The following is a 26823-nucleotide window of genomic DNA, read 5'->3' on the forward strand; positions in this document are numbered from 1 at the left end:
TCTTAAATACTGCATCAGTTTTGGTTTTTATGCCCATTATCCTCTCTGTATTTCACCTTGTTTTCCTTATTAGAAAATTCTAATTTCTGTAATCTAAATTATACACTGAAGACTTGTGTGAGCCATGTTAATGAGGGAGCTGTTTATCTCTGAAATTTGGGTACCTTATTAAGGCAGCTTACCTTTATTTCTTAAGGGGTAAAATAAAACAGATGTGCACAGGAAGCTTCTTGAAAGTCCTGGCATTTGTAGATACAGGTGTAAGCTTTGGAGCATGAGGTAAGCTTGGTTTCTGCAGTAAAGCCATTTTAAACTTTTTCTCCTCTCCAGCATCCTTGATTTGGGGATAGGTTGCATGAAAGGGTTTACCTGGAAATGACTGAGGATTGTCTTTTTTTAATGTATGAAATTGTAATACTTATTTACCTTCTGCCTGCTGCTACTAAAATACTCTATGTATGTCCAGCTGCTTTTACAAGAAGTAATTTGGACAATTAATTGCTCTTGACACTTTTTATTGTCTTTATTCTTTTTTGTATGTTCCTTGGTTCTGCAGCCTTCCTGTGTAGCTGCAAGTTGCAGGAGACATAACCCTTCTGCATGCTGTTCACAGGTCTCCTTTGATTCCTCCTGTACCTCTCTTCTGATCCAGCCACCTCGCACTCTTCCCCACATCTCTTTCTGATCACTGTCTCAAAGCTTGGAAACATCAGCCCATTAATCCCCTTTCAGCTTTTTATCTTTGTTCTTGTTATTGATATTATTTGGCCTGAGTGCAAGGTGTATAGCACACTGTATTACAGATGGGCTTAAAGCAAATCCATCAGCTGTTCTAAAATTAGGCAGTGCTGGTTGAAAGACCCTGTTCACATTTTTTATGAAGGTTTTTGTGCTTATACATAGGCACATTAAAAATGGCTGAACTCATGTAAATCTCCCTGGTAAGTCTGGAGTTCTTCAGTGTCTAGCTCCTTTCATTATTTACAAGTAAATACATTTTAAAAATGCAGTCATAAATCTTTGAAAACATCTTCATTTGTGCTCAGCTGAAACTTTGCTAACTGTATTATACAAAATTGACAGCAGTGTAGAAATGTTTTAACTTTCCCTGTAGGTAGGATTGAGTCCTGCTTGTAGTGATAGGAAAGCAAGCTGTAGGATTTAGGATGTCTGTCGCATACAACTTTTAGTATCTCTGAATTTAAAAGGAGGAAAGCAAAATCAGGGGACTGGAGGCATTAAAATCTATATTCCTGAGCCAAAAGGAAAAGAACTGGAAAGGGGAGAAAGAATTACTGCTACCTTACTGCTGTGTTAACATGTTTACCTGCAGTGTATGCTGCCTTTTGCTTTTCAGTCTTGCAGTGCTGGCAGTGGGTTCTTTAAAATGTACAGAAAATTGGCCAGGCAGGACATACTGGGACCGAGTGGATGCTCTGTGTTGCAGAGCAGCAGCTCAGCTGGGAGACGAGTGTGGAGCCAAGGGCATTGCTGGCCTTCAGACTTGCTGGGAAGGTGCTGAATCATATTCTCCAAACCCTTCCTGCACTGTAGCAGAGCTGCTGGCCCCCTTCCCTGGCTGGCCTGTGCCCTGACAGTCACAGGAGTCCTTTGCTGAGGCTGTTCACTGGCACACACGCACACCTAAATTTATGTGGCTGCCCACCTTCCAGTTGTGGATTTGAGGATGTGGATCCTATCACTGCTGAGGCTTCTCTCACCATCAGAGCTACTTACATCTATTCATTTTGTTACCTCTGTGCTCTGCTGTGCCCTGGAGAGTTTTGTTCCAGTCTCCTGGCGTTCAAACATAAGTATCCACAGTGGGGTTTGCAAATACACACATCTTTGGAAAATTGGCATGTGATACTTAGAGCAGCTATGCAGCATCCAAATTACACATCTCATAAGGCATGAAAAAGAAAGTGGGCAAGCAATGTTAAATAGCATATTTGTGCAAAAGCAGCTGAAGTGTGATTTCTGTGGGAACTGTGACTACTTGCCTAAGCTTTGTGCATCTAAATTCCTCATTTAGGGCTGTAAGTATTTAGGAAGGCTTTCTGTCTTGTTTTGCATCTAGTGTCTAGCTCTTTAAGGAGCTAGATTTCTGACTACTCTTGATTTTTCTTTTTTTCCTTTTCTCTTTTCTGGGTTCAGATCCAAAAGGTGATGCTTTTTCCAGGTAGCTGTGTTATATTTCATCTCAGCATCAGGAGGAATTTCATCGCACCACACAGATCATTTCATTGGCAGCAGAGCTTGTACAGCTTGTCAGTGGGTTCCACAGCAGGGGCAGGACAGGAGGCAGGGACAGGTTCCTGTGTTTCTGAGTGGATCATCAAATAAAAAACTAATAATAGCCAACACTATGTCAGTCATCTTTTTCATCTACTGTTTTCTCAGAAATTGTATGGTATTTCTTTTTTTATATGGCTAGTGTTCAGTTATCACAACTTACGTATTTTGCAGTGAAACCTTAAAAATATGACTGTTTCATCAAATACATTAATTCACTAACCTTTAAGAGCCTGAAAAGCATTTTCAGTGTCATGCAAGGTAAGTCTCAATTACCCACTCCTGCTGGATTTCCACAGGGCAGTTGGTAAGGTGTTTTATTTTGCTGTTTTTTTTTTTTTAATTACTCAGTAGCTAAACAAATTATGTATAGATACACTTAATTGTAGGCTGTTCAAGTAACAGTGGAAAAAGAAACCTTGTTGTATAAGTAAATAACCTGTTTAGCCATTGTTTTTCCCTCTTCCCCCTAGTCCTTGCACACATGTACAGCAAAGGGCAGTCAGCTTAATTGGGCTGATTTCTTTTTTTCTTTTCTTTCTTCTCTGTTCCCTTCACTAAAATCTGGCTTTGGGTTAGATGCCATGAACAAGTCTGCTTTAGCTTTCTCCTCTGAGTTTGTGACTGTCAGCATCACATGAATTATATGTTTAGTTTTTCAGTTTCTTGTAATTTCATGGATGGTTTTAAATTAGTAAATTTTTTTCTCTGTGTATATTTATAAGGGGTTTGCACACCTTCATGTTCCTGTTTTCTCCTAGTACTCTTTTTTAGTTAGCTATGCAGTGCATTTGCATGGGGTTATAGGTGATGGGGGATATTTTAAATTATTATGAGATTTTCTGATGAAAGGACTGTGTGAGCTCAGTGTTGCTGAAGACAGTGTTGATGTGGTATCTTGAACTGGAGGCTGTTTCCGCAGAGGTTCTTGAATTACTGCATAGGACAAGCCCGGGTGCTTGCATTGTGTAATGTCCTTTCTTTGCCTGTTATCTTTATTAAATCATTTTGTACACGAGATCCATCTCTTGCTCACACATGCCTCTCCTTGGTTCCTTGTCCACCTGCACCCTCCCATCTGTCAAACAACAAAATAACTCTTTGATAAGAAATAAGTATTAATTGTATGAGAGAAATGTCTTGGAAAAGAGTAAAACTGTTGCAGAGATAAATGTTTAGTTTTGCAGAGGAATAGAAAATGAGGTGATGGAAAATGCCAGGTTGTAGTTCACAGGCAGCAGCATTTAAATGGTTTGCTATAATCATATTAGGATGGAATTAAATTGAGTTCTTTATTTTGTGCTGCAGTGGAATAGGACTGTTACTGATCATTTTCTCCTCCCTCTTGCTTTGATTAGTAGCAGCAAAAATTACGGAGTTCTGCAGCAGCGCAGGGAGGCAGTGGTGTGAGGAGGTCTGACTTGAGTGTTGTGTCCTTGCACATGAGAGCTCTGGTGCTTCCCTAATAGACTGAAAATGAGACCACTGCTGCTTTATAAGAGGTCTGTTCCAGCCACATTGCTCTACAGCTTGGCAGATGGTGGCATGTGAATGGTTTCATATTGATTGGATGGATTTGCCTCGGGGTAATAGGAGTGTGGGTCCTTAAAGATGTAATTCTAGAATTTTTTTTTTTTTTGTTTGAAAAAAATCCAACAAAAATGTGCATTTGTAAAACACTTCTCTTTACATGAGAGGAGTGTGTGGTAATCAAAGCACTGAAGTTACGTGGGAATAAAAAGTGCTTAAATAGATTATCACAAAGACCAAAAAGCCAAGAATACTTATTTACTAAGCGATTACGTTTTTACATTAGAAGAAAGTGACACTTTTAATTAGTGTTCAAGGCATATGGTGAATGAGAAAATAAGCTTATTTCATGCAAACAGAAATCGATGCAAATAACCTTTCTCATATAGAAAGGGATGACTTGAAACTCAATACATATTCAAGAAGGTTAAGTCATTACTGCATCACTTTAATATTAGTTAAAGGCCAGCAAAGAAAATCACTACTCTGCATATACTTACTCAGCATGGATTGCTATAAATGAAAGAAATAGGTAATGGTGCTTTGTAGGTGACAAATCTAAAGAAGCCCTTGTCTATCTACTGCATTTGTGTTTAACCTCAGTAAATAAACTTCTGGGTTCTGCCTTTGCACAGGTGGTTGCCAGAAAGTGCCCTATTCTTCCAGCAGTTCTTCCCAGCCAGTAAAGACATTTCGTGATGCTCTTTATTGTTCTTTCTCACATCTCTGCTTTGTGTTTTCAGTCTTGTAAATGTTGTTTGTAAATCCTTCGGTATGAAATGACTTTTCAAATGTGTTTGTACAGCACCTAACACAAAGATCCCAATCTCATTCAAGCCTCTGGGTGTTGCTGTAGAGCGTTGAGTGAATTGGTATTTTTTTATAGTAATGGAAGTATTTCTTGAGGTATTTGACCTTAGATAAAGTGGAGAAAAAAATACTTAAATAGCTTGCAGGCATGATGGAATAGGGATGGTTTGATACCTTGGGAGACTTAGGTGCTATTGAACACTGGATCCTTTCCATGTATTTCGGTCTTGTGCTCTGATGCGTGCAACAGTGGTTTTATAAATGAATTTAAGCCACAGTAAGTCATAGCAGTATCTTATCAAGTTGTCTTCAGTTTGCTTGAAGGTGTAGTTCATATTTTAGAGCAGAATTATTTACATGCTGAATTTTGTCTTTCCATGAAAGAACCCTCTTATGAACATAATGCTGATTTTTGTTCTTCTGTAGTACAAACCAGTTAGTTGGGTGAGCTTTCCCTTTTAATTTCACTTTGTTCTCAACACTGATTGGATTTTACTTTTGCTGAATGAAAAGCTCCTGTATAAATTTTAAGGTCCCTTTAAAAGAAAAAAAAAAAAAAAAATCTGTGTTAAAAGCTGAGTGATTTTAGGGTTTTGTTTGTGGGCTCGCTGCTGGGGAGGAAAGGGCATAAAATAGTGACAATTTTTTTTTCCTCCTGCTTGATAAGTGTAAGGGGGATTTACGTTGTATATCACAACCAGCAGCTATTCCAAGAAAAATCTTTAAGATGGTTACTTGGATCTGTGTACACTGCCCACCTGGTGGTTATGGAGTGAACTGTTACTTTAAAGAATAGTTTAAACAACAGCCATGTTTGGGGCAGGCTAATCTTGCAAAGAGAGCAGTACATATAACAGGAGTCTACAGTGTGATAAGGGGAAAATTCAGCTCACTGACTAGATGTTTTAATGTGCGAACTCTAGGGAAATAACATATTGACTATTCTGTTGTGCGCAAGAAAATTGAAGAACCCTTTGCAGACAGAGGGCTTGCAAAGGATTCTTTCTGTTTCTCTTAACCAAAATCTGTGGCAAGATGTTTGAAATCAGCAGGACGCTTAATGCTGCTTTGTTAAATAATGAGGTAATATTTTGTCACTTTTTCTGGGCAGCATCTGTTTTTTCTCCTTTTTCAATATGTTGGTGAAGGATTCAGTTTAATCTTATGCAAGTAAGAGATGTTTTGTTTTTTTTTTTAAATCATTCTTCAATTTATTATTTTTTTCCTTTTGAGGCTTTTGGAGAATTGGGTTGTCTTTTATTTGCGGTTTCAATCGGCTGCTGTTGCCTAGGACATTATGCCACGTAAGGCTTCTAAACTGCACAGAGTAGGTAGTTATTAACGCTGAATTGGCTTCTGGTATAGTCCATCTGGGCTCTGTATGAGAGAGCTTGCTAGCGGCTACTGATGCTAAGATACCCGCAACCTTTGGGATGTATGCGTGGTGGAGAGGGGCTCAGTGATATGAGATCACTTCTTTTAAGGGAAACTGTCATTAATGAGTCAAGAAACTGCTCATTTATGGTAAGGAGAGGGAGGGGGGGGGCTGGGAAACAACCCTGTGATTTCATTTTGATATTGGATTAGCTGTTTAAGACAAGTTTCTTTTTGTGGGGATGGAAGATTGCACTAAAAATATGCTTTGCTCAGGGGCTTGCTGGCTGATGCTGGAGAGACTGTGTAGAGAATCTGATGCTTTACAAATGTCACCACCGTGATGCGGTGGTCAGTCCCTTTCCCTGAAAGATAAATGGTACTATTGGAAACACGAGAATAAGGTTGACTTTTCAACAATAGGATTCTGCCTTTGTCTTTCCAGAGAGAGGCCTCTGAGGATGTTTGAGCATTTGTTTTAGTGTTTCTTGGAAAGGCTGCGTGTGTGGGGTGCTTTTTGGGAAAGTGGTCAGTGTGCAGAGTACCTGGATTTATAGACAGATAAGATTAGCTAATTTTTTAGAGGAGCAGCGTGCGATTATTGTTTCAGAAAAATGGCTGAATCTTGATATGCATAACGAATTTATAGTAGCAAAGTAGGCTGAAGTTGAAAATACTTAAAAATAATTTCTGGATGCCTTCTCCGGTGTTATTAACCCCTGAAGAGACCTTAAGTAAAAAAATATGCATTACAAATCTAAGTTTAATATTTGATGTATGTTTGCACAAGAATCTATGGTAATATACTAGCTGTTGTAGCATTTTGATGTCTGTGTGTTCAGTCTAACGGGTCACCTAAATTTGAGTTAGGAAATGTATCTTACAGGCTAGTTTAATCTATGCTAGTTTTTACTAAGCTACAAATGTGCTCAGAAAGATGCGTGGTGAGAGAAATCCTCTGCAGCCTTTCACATTGTTCATATTTTAATTGAATTCAGTGCTCATTCCACAAATAGATTGTATGATGTCTTTTAAATGTGATTTTTCTCCTTGCTTGGTTTGTGTATAGCTGGATTTTATGAGCTTTACTACATTTCATACGTTTTATTGGTGTGTTTAGTCTCTGTGTGTGTGAGCGTATCTATGGTTTAAAGAAATTTAAAATGTACTGAATGTCAGTCCCCAGCTTAGCAGTGTGAATATTTATACTTTTTTTAAAATGAAATTTGTAGAAGCATTATGATTTGATTTACATGTTTTGGAAATGGTTTTGGTGGCTTGTAGTCAGATTTTCTTTCTCTAGGAAAGAGCTAAGTGAGCTTATAACATGGCCCATCCTAGCTTTCTCAGTTTTCAGCTCTTACATTTAAAAATGCTTGCAGTGATACTGAGGTTGTTTTTTAAAAAAAAACGAAAAACAGTTGTTGAAATGAATTTGTGGACAGTAAAACTAAATGATCCTATGTGTATTAATAGAGTAATACTCGGTTGCTTTAGTTGAGATAAATGTAAATTCAAGGTTTGTTGTAATTACAGAGTGCCATTCTTTGTTACTTTGGACAAAACATGCTTTAGGAAAATACCTCTCAAGTAAAGAGCAAGAAATGAATGCTTCCTAACTTGTGAGAATTCTTAAAAAACTTGCCGTGGTCGGAAGGGAGTAAAATATTGCTGTTTGGAAGTGAAGTTTTGTTAGTTTGTCAGTGGCAGCGAGCGGAGGATTAATGAGTGTGCATTGTTAAGTTAAGCACGTTTCTCTAAGGCTGGAAAAGAAAATTCTTTTAAATGCCCAAAGTTTGCTGTCGTTTTATTTCCTGTCGAGCTGAAGAATAATGAAGCGAGGTGGCAAAATAATTCAGAAATACTACTGTCGTTTGGGGAGAGAGCCCGATAAAGAGGTGTCTGCTGTGCCTTAGACATTGTCAAGTGGCAGCAACATCAAATCCACTCCTTTAAAAATACGTATTTTAAAAAACCTCACCGGGTGGAAGGAAGGAGAGATGGCTTGATTATTAAAATCAATAGTACCTGAAAATAAATGCAGCTTTAAATGCACGTCAAAGTGCTTTTGTTGTGCCTTTAAGCCTAGAGGCAGATCATTAAATATGCATTTCTCCGGAAAGCAACTGTCGAAAAAGATAAGGTGGTTAAAATACGCCGGACCTGAGAGCGGGGCGCGCAGGAGGTAAGGAGATGTAGGCACTGGAGCATGGCCGAGGTACGGCAGCGCCGGGCCCAGGGGTGGGAACAGGGGAACCAAAAAAAAAAAAGGAAAAAAAAATTTAAAAAAAAATACGGGGCTGCGTGTTGTTTCTTCAACCGGGCCTTAATTACTAGACACAAGCAGCAGTTCAGAAATCTGGTCTCTGTTGTTGTAGAGGTCACCGCATCATTAACATTGTCAATCTGGCAGCGGCTAATTTCAATAGCACCTGATGTCGCAACGCCTCCCCCCCACACACACCACACACACCCTCCCCCTCGCGCCCCCCCGCGCGCGCGGCGCGCTCGGCCAATCAGCGCGCGGCGCCGCTGACAGATGGTCCCATAAATGGCGGTAAAGGGGCGACGGCGGCCGCCAGTCGCAGCAGGGCCCGCGCCGCTCCGCGCGCTCCGCTCCGCGCGTCCCGCCCCGCGCCGCTCCGCGCTCCGCCCGCCGCCGGCGCCGCCGCCCTCCCGCCGCAGCACCACACTGAGACAACGAGATAATATACTTAGCTCTTATTATTATTATTATTTATTATTATTATTGCTGCCGCTATTATTATTATTATTATTAGCGATAATAATTTCTCGCTGCACAAACGTCTAGCAGTGTGCTTTGTGGATCTTCCAAAAAAAAAAAAAAAAAAAAGAAAAGAGAGAGAAAAAAAATAATAATAATAAAATAATTCCCTGAAACCTTAGCAAACCGTTAGAAGAGTTGAAGCCTTTCAAGACACCCAATATTTGCCATTAAGAATGGTTATGGTAGGTATTAGTAGATTTAAAATCTGATCGTAGCGGGTTTATGTAGAGGTAGATATAGAAGCTAACATACAGATTTTCCCCGAATCTGCATCATTCTCAGTCTGTGTTTTCCCATGAATTTAGTTTTCTGCTACTGATCTGTTTGTACATGATCTCTCCCTTTCCCCCCCTCCCTTTCTCTTTCCCCCTCTCTCTCGCTCTCTCTCTTTCATATTTAATGTCTGCGTATCCTTTAATAAAGGATGTACTTTGTCATTTTAAGGTAATTGCGATTTCTCTCAGAATAAAGAGAAAAGCTCATTTCTAATGCAAGGCTGGTATGTGGCTAACTGAAATGCAAAAGGAAGAGGCTTTTTTTTTTTTTTTTTAAGGGTGGGGGAGAGTTAATTTCCACATTGACATTTTGGAGATACAAATGCAGAGCAAAATCCTTGGGGGGGTGTTTAAAAAAAAAAAAAAAAGCCTCGAGATTGGTAATTTTCTTTTTGGTGGACTGCGCAATAGGTATGGTAATTTTAAAAGAGGGTGATTTATATGAGCTTCAGTAAATGCTGCATATTGTATTTCAAAGAGTTTCCTGTCGTGACCTCATAAAAAGAGGAGGAGGCTTGTATGTGTTGCAGTGCCTAGTATATGTCGATTTTGTTGCATCGTTGGGCAGCAGCGCTGTAAGAAGGAATGTCAGCTTTTACATAACGCTCTTTTTGCTTTTGACTCTGTGAGGGGCTGTAAGGGTCCATCTTTGTGATCACAGATGGAGTGGAATGGCTTGAAAATGGTAAGTGAACGGGGAGAGCCTGCTCGTGGGGTTTTGTCTCGTTTCTCGTGTGCCTCGCGAATTTCTTTTGTTCAGGGCGGCGGATCGTGAGTCATAAAATAAAATTAGAGAGCCTTGTTTATTTTTATTTTTTTTTCGGTGGGATATGTCTGCCTGTGTGTGCATCTGTATCTGTACATCCATTTACCGTCTGTAGCTGCGATGGCACTCCACAGCGTTTCCATTGAACGTTGCGTTTCAGTTGAGCGCGGATGGTCTCTGCTGACAGTCACGGTGTCATGGTACCGCGTGTGCCTGGCGGAGCGGGCGGCCGATGATGCCTTTTCATCTCCCTTCCTATTACACCAGCCTTAAATACAAACCTAATAATCGCCTCTAAAAAATCCAGGTATCGCGTTTCCCATGGAGCCGGTGCTGTCGAGGATGGGTGGATGGATGGATGGGTGGATGGATGGATGGAAGCAAGCAAGGGTGTGTTTTTTTTGTGTCGGGGTGGGGGCTGGGGTGGGTGGTGGGGTGGGGGGGAGCCGTGTTGTTTTGTGCTTTTTTAAATGCCGGGAGAAGTCAAAGCCATTTATGTGAAAAATAGTATTTCTATTTTTAGCCCGTATTCTCCTGGCGGAGGAGCCCGGACGTGCTCATCTCGTCCCCTCTTTTGTGCTTTTCCTTACAGATTGTGCAAAATGGCATGATCAGACACACAACTGCGGGCACCGGGGCTGCGCCGAGCGGGGCGACCCGGGTGGGGGCTGGGGCCGCCCGCACAATACCGGCCCTCCTGCCAGCCCCGGGATGGGGGGGGGCGCCGGGGACCCCCCTTCCCCTAATTTAGCGTTTTGCAGACTTTTGCCGCGGATATTTATTATAACCGGGGAAACAAAGCGACGGTCTTTTCCCATTCTTACAGGATTGTCTTTGTCTAGCTGCTTGTTTTGATGGGTGTAAAACAAATAAGATTAGACTGAGCAGCCGAACTGAAAGCGATAGCTGGGAGGAAAAGCCAATGAAAGGTTGCCGGGGAAACGAGCATAGGGGAAGCTGAGTGGGGGAGCAGGTGGCAATCATGTGGGAATACTGCAAACAGTGTAAAAAAAAAAAATCTAAAAAAAAAAAAAAGAAGCAGGGGCTACCTCGATTATCTCTGCTCTTCTTTGTGGCAGTCACAACTTTAATTATTCTTTATAAATAGGTGTTAATTACATTTCTGGCTCAGGCTTACAGTGATTTCTAGAAATCTGGTTTTAAGCATCTGTTCTTTCTCCTTTGCAAAAGAGGGTTATCTTTTTTTTTTTTTTTTTTTTTCCTTCCCCCCTCCCTGCTGTGAAATTGTACGTGCAAAAAATTGCAAGGAATCCTGTGAGGCAGTATAAAAAAAATGTAAATTATATTGAATGAAGTTGACAGAGGTATAATAGTGAACTCCCACAGCTGATAGCTTCTGCAAATCATTTCTTAGAATTTTCCAGCAAATGTCCCTATGAGAACAGTAGGTAGAATGAATTTACCCTAAGCAGTGATTTTGTGTTAAGTGATATTGGTATTTTTACGAAATCAGATGGTTATATGGCAGAATAATCAGTTCAGGGGAGTTCACCATGTTTTAGGGTTTAGGCACTGAGAGGAATTTATAAAAATACCGAAATTATTCTTCTCTTCGTCTCCAGCCCCACCTTTAGCCACAGTCTATTCTGTATCTGCTGGAGCAATATCCACTTCCAGTGTCAGGCTCCTTGTGGCAACTCTACTTTTTAAACCACAGCTGAATATTTTGTTAATTGTGATGGTCTTTTAATTGTAGTGGCAAACAATAAGGGGAAATAGCTGGTGGTGCTAGAAGTGTTAAAAAAGCGTAGTAGACTAGTAAGTGATAGACAGCAGCGTAAAAGATATAAAAATGTGGTTGCCCAGAAAATGTTCATCTATCACACATCAGGAGGCATAAGAAGCAAAGCAAGAATATAGAACACGCCTTTCTTTCTGTCTTCGGATTTGCAGATATTTTTACTTTATTCCTTTCTCTGGTGCAGGGTTACTTTGAATGCAAATTCAAGCAGGAATGGTAGTGCTTAGTTGAAATAGGAATAAAAAAAAAATTAAATGCCCCTTTTAATTTGCTCTAAGTATTGCTTCTGCTGCAGTCCTTTCTGTGAAAAAGTGATTGAATGGCCCTCTGAAAACTGCACTGCTTTACAATGTAGAGGGGGAGAAAAAAATCTTGAGGGGGTGTGTGCGTGTGTAAAATTCCGTATTTTACAGCCTGTGCATGTGCAGAGATGTATTCTGACATGCATTGTAGTTGTACGTGAGAGTAAAATAATTTTTCTTCTGTCCAAAACAGAGATACTGTGTTCTAAATCTGTTAACTTAGTCATGACAATAAATAAGGATGCCTTTTATTACACAGCTGCATTGTTTGTTTTAATAGTCATCAGCTAGTAGTTACATTTTCATTTTCTGTTCAATTTCGTGTTTTTACAAAGATTTAAAAATAATGTAATCCTTGTTTTATGGTGCACGTGTTCCTGCCCTGATCTTCCTCTTTTCTTTGTTTTAAGATTATATTAATGAATACAGCCTGCATGTACATAGTGACATTTTCTTTCTGCATGTAAAAGATTGCATTGTAAATCTTCCTATAGACAAATAGCTATTAAGTTAGCGAAATAGAATTAAGGTTGCTAGTAATACTAAAAGATGAAAATGTAAAACCTCTTTCTCTTGAGACAAAAAGATAGTAGTTGTCCTTAGACATGACATTTTTCTTTTTTTTTTTTTTTTTTTTAAACTGTTGTCTTGGTATACTAGTCAGAAAGGAGGCAATCTTACAATTGGATATTGATGCAATGTGAATACCAGCCATCGGTTTAAAATCCTGTCCCCTGTACTCTGCTAATCAAGTTCCCATGTTAGATACAGGGATGCCTCTCCAGTGGTGACTGGCTTGGTTGCCTCCTTTACTTTCTTCCTCTTTATTAATTTTACCTTTTTGAGCTCTCTCAAAGTGAGCCCGAGCTGTTGTGACAAAGGATGGTTACAATGAGCTGGAAGGGGTATACTTAAAAATCCCATTTGAATGGGTTTGAAATAGTCTTCATCATCTTTATTTGGTCCTGTTAAATATTGTGACTCTATTGAAAGAAATCTGGTTGCGTTAATCTTACATATATTTAATGGATTAATTTTTTAAAAATAATATCTTCTAAGTTACAGGGAATTTTTTTTTTTTTCATCAGCCTTCCTACTTGGTATGCTGGGAGTGTACTAATTAAATGCAGGTTATTTTCTGTCAGTAATTGTCATACTGTTGGTACATAACCTAGAGCCACTCTACACCCTGAGATTTTTCAAAAGAAATAAGGTATGATTGCAGAATATGCATCCCATATTCTGGCAGGGGAATTTGGTGTCTTCTTTGGGAACTTGAACTTGGAAAATAATTACAGCAAGCAGCCCAGGCAAGAAATGGACAGTGGCAGAGAATATTATGGTGTGAGAGAGAAAGGTGCAGGTAACTTGACAAATCCACTTGTCCGTTTTGGCAATCTGTGTCCTCTGGACACCTCATTTAAATGCCTGGGCACATCAAAATGTACATTTGTTTGTCTGTGGGACAGCTAACTGGATACACTCCGATGCACTGGCAAATACTGCAATGCAGTATTTTTTCAATGTCATTGGGGTTTTGGGGGAGAAGTGGGCACAAACAATTTTCTTGCGAGTGAGGTGACATTAAAAAGCATGGTACCTCTGTAAAGGATAGGCCAGATTTTGCAAAATTTGCTAATCTGTGATGGAAAGTCACCCCTCCCCCTTGCACTCTTTTGCTCTTGCTCTTTTCATTTCCGTGTAGGGTGGAGAAAGCGTATGCATGTATTTTTGTGTGTATGTGTTTGTGCATGTATATCTTCCCTTCCCATTTGAATGGACATTAAGGAAAATACTGGGATTTGGATGAGGAGGGAAAGGGCTTTTGTGTAATGTAACACTTCCCAGTCATTTCTGTAAACGTCCAGTTACCAGCAGTGTAGGTCTTGGAGCAACTTTAAAAGAAAGCACATTTTTAATTTTCTAGGGAACTTTGTGGAGAGGAGGGCTGTGTTGCAATTCAACAAGTACTGTAGATTTAATCCTAATAAAACATGTTTAAAGGGTACCTGTATCTTGCTTTAGCCTTTGGGTTCTTTTTACCATTTGATATATTGTAAAGGGAAGATGTTGGAGAAACAGATACTTAGATGCTTGCTTGATTTTTGCCTCAAATGATCAGTCTTTTCTTTTTTAAATACTGGGATATTTTAGGTGCAGGGGGCTTTTGTAGGTCAGTAGCTTTACAGCAAGAAGAAGAAAGGGGGTGGAAGGTCTCAATGTGTCAGAGGCAGTAATTGTATAAAATTAGCCATCTAGAAAAGGCAGGAGAGGCTTGGAGGAAAGAAGGCACTAATATGTGAAGCAGCACTGTGCTAGTCGGGGAGATAATGAGTGATAAATTTGAACTGGTGCAGTGGTGTGATGCCCATTAATTTCTCAGAACCTTGACTTTGCAGGTTTGTTACTCTGTTGTTCACACCTTTAATTATAACTAGTTTTGGATGATAGCTTGGGGCACTGAAGATGAGACCTTTTGTTTGTTGTTTACTCATTTAAATATTCAGAGTTTGCAATAGCGTTGGAACATCAGTGTTAGAAATTAAATACTCTCAGATGAGATTATAATAAGAATGCAGTTAATTCTTGGAACTGCCTAACATTGTCTTATTTGTAGCATTTACATTTCTTGCATGAATTCATTAAGAATTAGCTCGGCAATGTTAAGTTGAGCTTTATTTTCTGTAGTGAAAATCTGTTCCCTAATGGAGCTCCTGATGCATTATTGCTTCTTTAGAACCCCAAAAAGTAAGGAAGAGGCGGCGAGCCCACTTTACCTATTGTTCTACCCTTGACAGTGTCTTTCTTACATGAGGACTTTCACCTCAATGGCTAAGAAAACCTGTACAAGTCAGGAAATGCTGAGAAGCAGTTAGGAATCGTTAATTAAATGGGGAGAGAAGACAGAATATTAATAAAAACAATTAAGTAAAACAAAGGATAGCTAAACCTTTGTGTGTCCTCTCTGGAAATGAGATGTAGTTGCACAGCAAGATGCAAACCTGGCTGTGACAATATTTAGAGGCACGATGTATATAAAATGCTGTAGTATGCCTTCGTTGCTAAGGCACGCGCAATTGCGTCAGCAATGCTGTTGTGATGGGAAATTATTTGTCCTTGAATTCTGGGGGAAAAATAAGCTTTCATTAATTTTATTCTTTCAAAATTAAACTTCTCTAATTAGTATGAAATTCCGTACACGTTGCTGCTGGTAGTTTTCCCAGTCTGGAGCCTTGCGCCAGCATTTTTGGGAGTCGGGGCGGTGGCATTTGGTGGCTTCGGAGCATTGGGAGCCCTTGGAGGTGCAGGCGGCGCGATAATGCGTGTTGGTGTCGAAGCAGGCGCCGGCGGCTCTGGGAGGCGGCTCCTCTCGCAGCCCTTCGAGAAGGTTCCGCGCGCAAGGCGTCTGTGCCCACGTAGGTGAGGCTGGCCTTGGCAGAGGGCAGCAGCGCCGCTGGAGCCTCTCCAGTAGCGCCAGTGCTTCAGTCCCGGCCGCTCCGCCGCGCGCCCGGCGGCGCTCACCGAGCGCGGACGGAAACCCAAACCGCGTCCCGAGGCGTCTTGGTGAGAAGGTCCCACCTGATCGCCAGGTAGAGGCCCCAAAAGGCTGCTCCTGGAGCAGGTAACTGTGCCCTGGTCCTACCTGTTGGCCTGTCGTTGCATGCACTTCCCTTTGGAGAGGCTGAGTGGTTTCCTGAGCACTTCCAAGTATTTTCTCCCAGGCTAAGTGCTGTTGAAAAGCCTTTGTAGGGACATGAGGGATGAAGGATGTGTGTCCTTCTTGCTTTTCTTCCTTTTAAGAATCTGTTATGGTTGCATTCTGGAAAACTAGCAATGACAGCAGTTTACTCACAATTTATAATTGGAGGTAGAACTGCGTCATCTTGTAATATTACATGTCTGATTGCCCAGCAAGGACATGGAATTTCAGATCTTGACTCTGCTCCTGCTGGTCAGCACAGTTGCCAGAAGTCCATGTTTCCCTACTGCTCTTAACAGCAAAACTGGTATTTGTGAGTTTGAGAATTGTTATTACTAGACTGAACTTCATTGGAAGGTTTGACATTGGGAATTTTTTTGTTTAATACATGGTTTAATTAAGACCCTTGGTGTCTATGAAGTGCTTGGTGCATGTAGAAGTCAACCCGGTTCTGGAGTTATGGTTAGAGAGGGTCATAAAAAACTACATGGACAAAACACCTAACAAACCTTTTTAATGATGGGAAGGCCGGGCCTTTTTTCAGTCCCTTCAGCTGATACGTAGACGCCCATAGTCAGCAGCAGTTTAATGTTAGATAATGTGAAATTCATGACTCAACGGCATGAAATAACCCATATTTAAGTCACTACACTGTGCTGGAGTGTTAACGCATTCTGCTTTAAGGATCAGAGCTATTTGGCGTATTTGGCTTTTCTGCCTGCTTAAAGGGTTTATAAATGTGACTGTTAATTGCAATAACTGTATTAATCTTCTGTTGGTCCTTCTTGATCTTTGCATGGTGGTCAGTGACTTTTTGCTTTACTATATGCAGAAGATCTTGTGGGCAAAGATGCTATTTCTGTAAAGCAGAAGGCACAGTCACGACTCCGTAGAAGTAATAATGTATGTAAATAAATGCTTCTTAAATAAAAATAGTTCTAATGTATCTTTGTTCCAAATGAAGTTACTGGCAGTAGATGAGTAGGGGGAAGTTGATTTTTAGCAGAAAGCATGAATGCTGGAAATTCTTCCTAATATGCCTGTGCCAGCTATACTGTGACAATGTTGCTGTCGATTCCCTTCCTGTGAGAGCAGCTGTTCAGGGAATTAAACTCTTTGCTTGATGCAGAGGGTCCTGAAAATTTCAGTGTGCAGCTACGGTGTTGGCTGTGGCCATTTTTAGTGTGGCCGTTGATAGGAACTAACTCCATGATCCAGCACAGTAGCATATTGTTCTTTAGACTAACTGGGCCAGGACAAAATTATCATTCTGTATTTCGTGTGCTCTGTGTGATATTCCGGAGAGCACTTCAGAATTTGACATTGTGTTTGATAATTTATAGAGCACAGTTTATATTTAACTGTAGACACGCTAATCCGGGGAAAAAGAGTAGAATATTTTTAGAATCCTTTTTTTATTGTCTGTGCTTGTCATCACCCAACTCCTGAAAGAAGTGCTCGCAAATGTAAATGCTCAGATGGAAATTGAGTTTAATTTCCATCGTTAATCTTTGCTAAGTGCAAAAGTGAATATTATTTGTGATGCTCTTTGTGGTGATCAAGGAGCTCTGCAGCCGTACGTAGCCGATGCGGCTGCTGGAGGAGCCACGTTCTCCTCCAGCATTTCAGCTTGGGCTGAGTGCCTCTGTGGCCAGGGTGCTTAGGTGATGTAGTAGCTTTAATAATGACAGCGTGGCTTTTGTCACCAGCTTGTTTGAGGTGAAATGGATGGAAGTGGATCCAGCTCCAGGTTTAAAGCGCCTGCCTGTGGCTGTTGTGTGTTGTAAGGAAAGCACAGCCAATAGAGGACAGTAACTTGGTTGGTTTGACTTTTTTAATACTTGGGCCTTAGTTCATGTGTGCTTAGGCTCTTAGGAAGTTTCTCCCTATTGATCTCTAATAGTGGCTGTTGTATTTCCAGTTGCCTTTTGACATCTGAGTGAAATGCCATTGCTGGGGCTTGGAGTCAGGCAGCAGGGATGGTCTGGGTTCCCCCCTGTCCCCAAGCACCTGAACCTGAACATGGACTGAGCTTGGCAGAGTTCCTATTGGGTGCTTGAGCAGAATTGTGTTCTAACCAGGACATTATTATCTGTGAGGTCTGCTCACCTTTTTAAGGGGAGTTTTGGTACATTTTTAAATTTCTTGCTGTTTAGCGTATATCTGTTAATTTGCATTTATTAAGGAAGGTGTTTGGTTTGGCCCGTGGAATGCTTCCCTTATGTGGTGCAGAGATTAGTAGTTTGTCTAGGATAAAACATAATGCTCTGTTAGCCTGACCTGTGACAGATATATACTTATATTTTGTCCTTTATTGATGAATAATATATTCCTAATCTATAACAATATTTTACCTTTGCATAGATGCTTTCAAGCATAAGATTGTTTGAATTTAAGCATTACTGAAATATTTATCCCATGCAGTACTTTAAAACTTCCTTCATTTAAGCCTTTTTATAGGTAGTTATTTTGTGAGACCATCAGAGTAAACAGCTGCCTCTGTTTACTCAAAGGTGATTTCTGGTTATTTTGCTCCCATAAGCTTCTCAAGCTTACAATTTGTATTATCTGCTCACTATCTTTAAATGGTGATGGCATAATATTTTTAGTAATTTATGGTAACTGTCTACTACAGGTATGTTACAGAAGTAAGAATGCTTATATTTTATGAGAAAGTTGTTTCCATAAGCAATATTAGTGTGGCGCAGAACTGTAGACTAACAGGTGAATTGTGGAAAAGATGTAAATCTATTTTTTTTATTACTGATCTGGTTAAGTTTTAAGAGAAATAGTGATAGCTTGCAGCAGGCAAACATTTCTAATGATGGAGATAGGACTTAGCTGAACATCATAGTTTCTATTTTGGGGTCTGTCTCGCTTAGACCTGCAAGCTGCAGTATCCATAGAGATGCTGTTGCCAGCAGTTGAGATGTACACATGTTGATTAGTGTTTCCTAATTGCATTTAGCAGTGTGTCTTCATTAAGGTCCTGTTGAGGACAGAGCCTTAAAACATCTCGGTTGGGGCATGTGTTTTGCTAAGCCATCCATTCCTGCCCAATATAAGCCTGTCTGCATGAAAAATACACGGGCAGCATTTTCAGAAGAGCTTATGGCTTAGGAACTGAAATCCTATTGCAGTGAACTTTAATGAATATTAAATTGCCTAAGGGCTTCTAAAAATTGTAGCTTTTTGTTTCTAGAACTTCAGTAGAAATAACAGCAGTGGGGGGTTGGATGTTCCTAGGCTTCACGGAGAGCCCGCGCTGTCCTTGCTTTGCTTTGCCTTCTGGTAAGTAGATGTTTTTAGGTTTCAGTATGGCTCGTAACGCAGGCTTCACTGTCTGAGCTCCGGGCTTGCAAATGATTCTAGATTATTTTCTTAAAGGGAAAAAAAAACCATAAAGTGGAATTGTGACAGGTCTACAGCAGCTGAAGACTTGCAGCTGTCTGCTTCTTACACGAACATGTACGTCCCCGTGGGAATCTGTGCGTCAGTACACAGTGCTACATACATATTCCCAAGTCAGTAATAGAATTCAGTTACAGATTAGCAATATATAACTCAGTGATAGTCAGTAAACCAAACAAGTAAGTAGTGATTAGGAAACAAAATTGAGCTAAAAATAAAATTCAGAAAGTAACAAGAAATATAAAAATACTCTCTCAATTTCCTTTGCTTTCATTTCAGTATATTTTTAGGCTGCATGTGCTTTTGACTGAGAATCTGTCTTAAATGTTGATCTCTACCATGCTCTTACTGTCAATATGCAAGCTTTTGAGAGACCCTCTTCAGTCTTTCAGAGTTTTCCTCATGTACTTAATATTTTTGGTGGTATATCTGTTTTTTTTATCACCCTGTTGACACAGATTTCAAACATGGTTTCTGTTAGTCACAGTCCCTTTTTTACAGGAGGGACAATGCAGTCACTGGAAGACCTCTTGCCTTTGTGGTATATAGTAAACTGCAGCCCATGGAGAAGGAGGATGGTTTCATCAAATTTCAAGCAAATTTTTGGCTTGAAGTGTCAATCAGAGAAAGATCTCTTTTTGCTGAGATTTGTTTTTTGGACTCCTTTGGCCTTCGTAAGCATCTTGAGAGAACGAGTAGTAGCCTCAGTGAAAAGACAGGAGGGAATAAGAAGCGGTCTGGAATGATGAAATTACTAAAATAACGCCCTTGTAAAATTTTAGGCACAGGGTTGCCTGGTATGAATTTGGCAGAAGTAGAAGTGTGATTGAAGAAGAAATAGATGTTCCTTCAGAACTGAAAGCCTGACCGTGTTGTCTTTATTTCAGTTCAAAAATAGTGTAGACCTTTGAGCAGAGGCAGTGGGTGACCCCCAGGGATGCGGATGGGCAGGAGCCATTGATGGCCGTGTCCCAGGACAGAAGTAGGACACATCCCTTCCACCAGCCTCAGTTGCAGTCCATGGTCTGTGGGATACAAGTGGCTGTAAGGGTTTTTAACCTGAGCTGGTTGGATAACCCATCTAATAGACGGGACACCATCCGTTTTCCTCTCCCGGTGGTTTCGGTGATGGCTTTCTCCAAAGATGTGTTCCAGAGTGGTGTTTGAATAATGGTAGAAATTGTCATAAATTCTGGTGAAACCATTTGAAATAACATAGGGGATAACTGGCTGGCATTCCAAAAGTCAGCTTGCTGTAGTGAAAAGGACAACCCTGATCCAGGGACAGAAGGTAACTTCTATACCTATCACCTGTTATACCACTTTCTCACCATTTCCCAAGTGCTGTTGCTGTGGACTTTAAGATATTGTGAGAACACTGAAGAATAGAGCCAAACACCTCTGAGGTTCCAAAAGGCATAGTTTCTTCAGTCTTTGCAATAGGCAAAGAAAAATCTGCCAACAGTTAAAAGTAAAGCTCAGTAGAAGTTCATAAAGGATCTCATTGTGAGTTGAGGTAGTACACAGCACAGAACTATAACTATGTTCTGCTTCTGGACAAACATTGTTGTCCTTACAAATGTGCCATGCTCCCCAGAAACTGCTGTGCATGGAGTGCCTGTCTGTGCATCTGCTCCCCAGTCCTGTGTGCTTCCTCTGAGCTTTGCAGAGTGCTCAGCTGTATGAATGATAATTGTAGTTCTCCTCCTCCAATTTCTTACCCCCAGAGTACCTGCAGGAAGAGTAAGAGATTATGCAAAGTGTGCTATATGGTGCCTTTGTTCCTATCTTTAGTGTAGTTATTGGCTGTGTAGTTCCAAGAGTGTTTTCCCCTACTACTCAACTAGTAGCTATTGGTGTTGAAATAGTTGTGAATTATTTTGGCGTCTGCTTTTTCCGCCCTACTCATTCTCTTTTGTCCTTTAAATCAAATGCAAAACTGTAGAGTCCAGACTTTGTGGGAACAGAACACATTTTTCTGAAACCCTCAAAAAACCCTGCAGTTTGATGCCATCATTATTATATTGCTTTTCTTTTTGATAAGGTTGTTAGGAGTTGTACCTTAATCAGTGGGCTAGGTTTGAGGGTAAGGTGGTGTGTTATGGGACTGTCACAGCTTTCTGTGTAACTTCAGCAGTTTGCCTAGATACTTTCATCTGGTTTGACTTTATTTCACTTCTATGAAATTTGGAATAAAAAATAACAGATTTTGCTATTCTCCTTTTTGTTACTGTGTTGGTAGAGCAGCAGTCCTTGCCTTACTGTCCGTTTGTACAGCACAACTTGGTGCTGCTATCGGTTATGTCCTTCAGGCACTGCTGTGATAACAAGTAATATTGCCAATAAACTTTGCATTCACTTCACTGCAGATTTGGGACAGAATATTTTGTTTTACCATATTCATGCAAAATGGACTGGTTCAGGATAAATTTAGCTATTAACGAAAATTATTTTCTCCTTTATTTGAACTGAGATCTTAAAATGAATGCATTTGTTCTCTTTTCCATTTGGATCATTTGTGTGCTCTGTACAATTATTGTGGCACCCATAAATGTGAATTTGCTGAAAGTGTTTGAATGCCATTTCAACCTGAGTGCAGCACACTGAAGGCAAGTTGAGACGGCTGTATCTGGCATGAGAGCCAGAGATTACTAGTTTTCTGGGCTGAGACTTTCAGCTATATCTATATTTAAAATATTTAATATGACTTTTACTCCCAGGGAGGTAAAGATGTAGCATGTTGAAGTGCATATGAGTGGGGAACATGTCAAAATACGGAGGGTTAGATAATGATTTGTTTCTGGGGTATTGGATTTGCCTCCAGGCAGATAGACTAAAAAGCTTCATTTTCCTCCCTTATTTCATGTTCATGATGTATTTATTAGGTAAATAATAGCAAAGTCTAGTTGTGCAGTACGTAAGCTTTAATAAAAATGTAATTGACAGTGAAATTTGACAGTTACAGTTAAGAGAATCTGTTCTGGAGCTGCACACAGAGCATCATTTGCCACTCCTGAGGTCACTTTAGAAAGAAGCCCACGTGTGGTTCAGGTGCACCTGCTTCTTGCTCTGGCTGCAGTTGTGATTTTGAACCAAGGAAGGCTTAAAATCACTTTGTTTTCTTCCTTTAACGCTCCCAAGGGAAGGTGGCATGATGTGTCCTGAACATTTTGTGATCCAGTGCCTCATTGTGCAAAAATGTGCTAAGTCCCCACGGAGCGGGTGGCAGTGGGTACATTTTAAATTGGGCTGGGGTTCCGGGGCTGGAACAGGGCTGAAGGACCTGGATGTGTTTGTGTGTTCCACTCCATGCCCATGGACCGACCTCCTGGCCTTGGCATGGCTATTCATGGCTCAGCAGATGGCCAGGCTGTGGATGGGTTGGTCAGGCTCCTGTAAATGGGGTTTTTCTCACCTGCACAAAAGTTCTGGGGGAAAAAGACTTTTACTGTGCTGCCTTCCATTCAAAAGAGCAGATATGCAGGGAGTTAAAGCCTGTTTCTCATTGTGTGAGGGAAACCTTTGTGAATCTACATTTATTTTCTTTGAGAGGTTTTGTTTGTTTCTTCTTTTGTCATCGTTTTTCACGAGATGGCTGTGGGACCTCTGCCATGGCACCATTTGTTTTCACTTGTAAAAGCAAACAACTTGCAATGCTAATTAAAGAGCTTTTTTAGATAAAGTAAGAGCTTTGCATTATTTATCTAAACTCTTTTTTAAGGGAGAATGTTCTGAGTTTGTTCATTAATGAACACTTAGAAATAATATAAAATTAGACTTCATGAATTCTTCATGAGATGTAATTTGCCATGATCATTTTTCTTGGCATTTAGGTGCTGCGAACAGTTCATTATTCACAGCTAACTTTTTTGACTTCTGAGTCCTCAAAATGGATATGTCTGCATGAATTTTCTGAGGTTTAGAATATTTTTCAGATTTTGATTTTAGGAAAAGATTGTTTGTGGTATGTTTAAAAACACTTCTCTTTAGTGCCTATAAATAACACTTATTCTTAAGACTCTTAATTGTGACTTTTTTAATATATACCAAATAATTTCTATTTATTGTGGAATATGGTCAGTGGAGTATACATAATTCAGATAGCAAGAATGGGTGCTGATTATTTGCTGAATGCAAGCTCCTTTCAGTGTACAGTTGTGGCAGCCTCAGTTCAACATGCAGTTCTTTTTATACTGCTGAAAACAAATTTTGTAAATACAAAAAATGTATATTTACATTTATTGAGCCATTGGCTATTGCTTATGCATGCAATAGGGAGATAAGGCTGTCTTAGTCTGTGGGTAGTTTTCCAAATGATTCATTAACTGTGCTTTGTAATGGTAGATGGATGTCACACATTTACTGTAATAAGTGAAGATTAGTGTCAGTTACTCCAGCTTGTAATAGTTTGTAATTGTAATAGTTGTGTTTATACATACAGGTATTTTTTGTGTTATTGTTGGAGCTAATATTTTAGCAGGAATAAATTGAAATTAATTGAATTAATTGAAAAAACAACAAAGATGTGATGGAAGTATTTCCGAAATGTTAGTAATGTAGGAGTTGCTCTAATGGGTATTTGTGGCAGATACTCTGTGGGAGTGGTTTATACCAAGCCTTTTGGTAAGCAGTGTTTTGCAAAACACTGGCAAAGCTTATGTTGTCTTCCCCAAAGCATTTATTTGTGAAATCTGTCAAACTAAAATACCTCGTGCTTTGCTGATACATTACCATAGTGAGAAAAGTAGTACACCAGGAAATCATCATTTTTAAAAGCAGCAGTCTGATGAAATACTTGCACAATTTGAAACATGTAACTTATGAAATCAGTTGAAATTTTATCACAGGTAGTATTTCTCAGTGTTAGGATATTCAGATTATTAGTGGCTACATGGTCAAATGTCTATTAGCAACAACTGCAGTTTATTCTTCTTCAAAGATATTACCCTATATATAGAGTATCATATTGCTGTATTGGGAGTTTGGCAAGCTATTGCCCCCCAAAAAATAAAATGCCTCTTTATACCGGTAGCATGTGAATGTCATCACACATGACATTTGCACTGTAATATTTCAGGACCGGTAGTAAGTGCCTAAATTGGGTCAGAAAAGGTCTACACAAAGAGGTGTTGCTCAGAGCACAAATTGCTAAGTTTACTTGTTTATGGAGATTTAAGAATACTTTCAGGGAATAACAGTATATTTTGTTTTTAAAAAAGTGGCATCGGGGTTAAGTAACTCTCGAATTTTCAACATTTGCTTTGCCTGTGTCCAGATTAAGCCCTTAATGAGTTAGGCAGATTTAGAGCCTTCTTTGATATTTTGGTAGAATTTAGTTGCAGCCCAATACTTGCCTGTATTTTTAAAAAGTCATTACCAGTAATTAAAACGCAGTAAGTTACCTGTGTGCCCTGGAAACTTGACGTATTGATTTTAAAAATGTTTATATTGTGATACAGGTATAGAATTAAAAATTTAAATCTTAGTGTTGTGGATAGAGAAAAAAATCATACAGTGACTGTCATGTTGAAATCTGTTTGAATAAATAAAATTCCTCTTATGTAATGTGCTGACTGATGTGGAATCAACAGCTACTTAATATTAAAAACAGTGCTTGACAATAAACATCCCAGTGCATGCACACTGAACTCTGCCTGGGGTTTGAGCTTCAGGCACGTTGGGAACAGGAGCAAATGTCTGGGAAGGAGAGCCAGGGCTTACCTTTTTGTTACCATTAATAATGTAAGTCTTTCCTCATGACAGGAGTCAGTATGCACACCTAAAGTGTTATTCCTTTGTGCCTGTGAGAACTTCGAATGCAAGCTCTGCTTTTGCACAGAAATCACACTGTAAATGGAGAATTTAAATTATGCATAAAAAAAAAAAAAATCTGAAATCCTTTATCAGAAATGCTTTTAATAATTCTTCATCATTTCTATCCATTATCTCTTTTTTAATATGTATATAGCAAATGGATTTTCAGTAACCTATGACTTGGCAATAATTTGAAGGGCAAATAAGTGCCTTGGTTTTCCTTTCTACAATTAAAAAAAATCAGGAAAACCTAATTGGAGTTGAGAGTAACTAGGAAGAAAACCTGGCACCTGGTGCAAAATTAGTTTATGCCAAGATGCTTTGAAGTATATGAGGAAATGTACTGGTTCAGGAACAGATTTTTACCGAGCAGCTTACTTTTAATGTTCTGAATGTGTTAAATGTCTTGGGTTGAATTCTGTTCCTTTGCTTGGTGGGGAAGGTATGAATGCTGAAAATTTAACTAAAAAGCGTTTGCAAAATGCCTAAGTAGGACACCAACCAGTTTGGAATTCTGTTTTCTTTCACAGATTTTAAGAGATCCGGGGTTATTGTCTACCGCGGGGGACTATAGATAGCTTTTGCTTCTGTTGCTAATAATAGATGATGTACCTTCCTGGGTGTGTTGTGCTGAAGTCCTGCTTCTGCTGAAACTGAAACCAGTGGTGTGGTATTCCTGCTGGCTCCAGAGGGGCAGGATCAGTCCCTAAAACTGGAGCTGTATCTTGTGGGGTTTTATGTTGGGAGGAATATGGTCCAGTGATGTAAAGGCACACGGGCAGCTGCCGTTAACCATGTCAGCGGCTTCACTCATCCTCTGACTGCGCCTTAGCGGCGGATCTGGGATTTTCTTCCCCCAGTTCCAGTGGATGCGGGTGCAGGCTGTGGGAGCAGGAGCTGTGCTGAGCTGGAACCTTGGGGTGCGATCCCCGGCCCCGCAGCAGCTGCTGGCGGAGCTCGGAGCCCGCGGGGTCGCGGAGGTGCGGAGATCAAAGGATGATCTTCCAGCTGGAATCCCGAGCTAAACAGATTTAGCAGCATCTGAAGCGTTTAAGTAGTACGTGTGAGTAAATAGACGGATGGAATTAGATGGGAGAAGGGAAGGAAGCATGGCCGTGCTGGGTAGAAGGGGGGATCTTGAAGGAAGAGTGTGTGGGGCTGGCACAGCTTGGCCAAGGATGCCAGCAGTGCTTGGTGCCACGTGGCTGGTAAAATTGGCAGGGGGATTCTGGTTTGGATGGGCCCATGTCTTTCAAGGAGTGACTATTTTTGTGCAGTTTATTTTCAAAACGATTCTGCTGTGTGGTTTTAAGGCATTTCTGTTAAGCACAATGTGGCAAGGCTTCTTTTTATTTAAAAGCTGTTAAACCAAGTAGCTATTCCTGGGCTTGATAATAAAAATAATGGTAATTCAAAACTTATTTCCATTGATAAAAAAGAGGGTTATTTCCTAAATGAGGCATTAAAATAACACTGAAGCATTTCAATTAAAAAAAAAAAGACATGACCAGAATATAACCTATTTAGACTCTGAGCCACCCTCATGCAGTTAATTTTAGAATAGACACCCTTTTTTTTGGTGTGTGTGTGTGTGTCCCCATCCTCCTGAATTACAGGCCTAATTTGTCACAACATGTACCTCCCTGGATTTAAAAAAGAAAGCAAATTAAGTCTTGAGTAATTATAATAATTACAGGGTCGGAAGAATACCAGGTTCAGAGTGTGTGGTGCCTTAGCCCTCTGTTCTCCCGTGTTTGTCACTGTCCCTGGGCGGTGGAATCTCCTGCCTGGGGCAGCAGTTTGCATCACTGACCCTCTGGTGGAGGGAGGCTGAGCCCATGCGAGGGATGATCTTCAATTCCAGTGAAGCTGCACATCGCAAATTTCACAGCAGGCAGCAAAAGCCACCATTTGCATTGCTTTAATTTACCCAGATTTGAGACTAAGATGATGCCCTTCCTTTGGCAGCACTGGTGGCAATGAAGTCGGGCTAGAA

The 26823-nt window shown here is 40.2% G+C and overlaps 1 protein-coding gene across 6 annotated transcripts in view; it reads left to right on the forward strand.

Annotated features, from left to right (window-relative positions):
- ELAVL4 (ELAV like RNA binding protein 4) overlaps positions 1 to 26823 on the forward strand; it is a 79365-nt gene that overhangs the window by 10652 nt on the left and 41890 nt on the right. The window contains exon 1 of one of the 6 annotated variants that reach the window (XM_056497980.1): positions 6043 to 6159. The exons of 2 other annotated variants lie outside the window; for them this stretch is intronic. In XM_056497980.1, the coding sequence (XP_056353955.1) occupies positions 6043 to 6159 (117 nt within the window). Of the gene's footprint in view, positions 1 to 6042; positions 6160 to 8613; positions 8980 to 9446; positions 9758 to 26823 lie in introns of those variants that run through there. 3 more of the 6 variants (XM_056497983.1, XM_056497985.1, XM_056497982.1) reach the window with 3 other exon arrangements.

This window comes from Oenanthe melanoleuca, chromosome 8 (assembly GCF_029582105.1).
Source record: "Oenanthe melanoleuca isolate GR-GAL-2019-014 chromosome 8, OMel1.0, whole genome shotgun sequence".
Classification (NCBI taxonomy): domain Eukaryota; kingdom Metazoa; phylum Chordata; class Aves; order Passeriformes; family Muscicapidae; genus Oenanthe; species Oenanthe melanoleuca.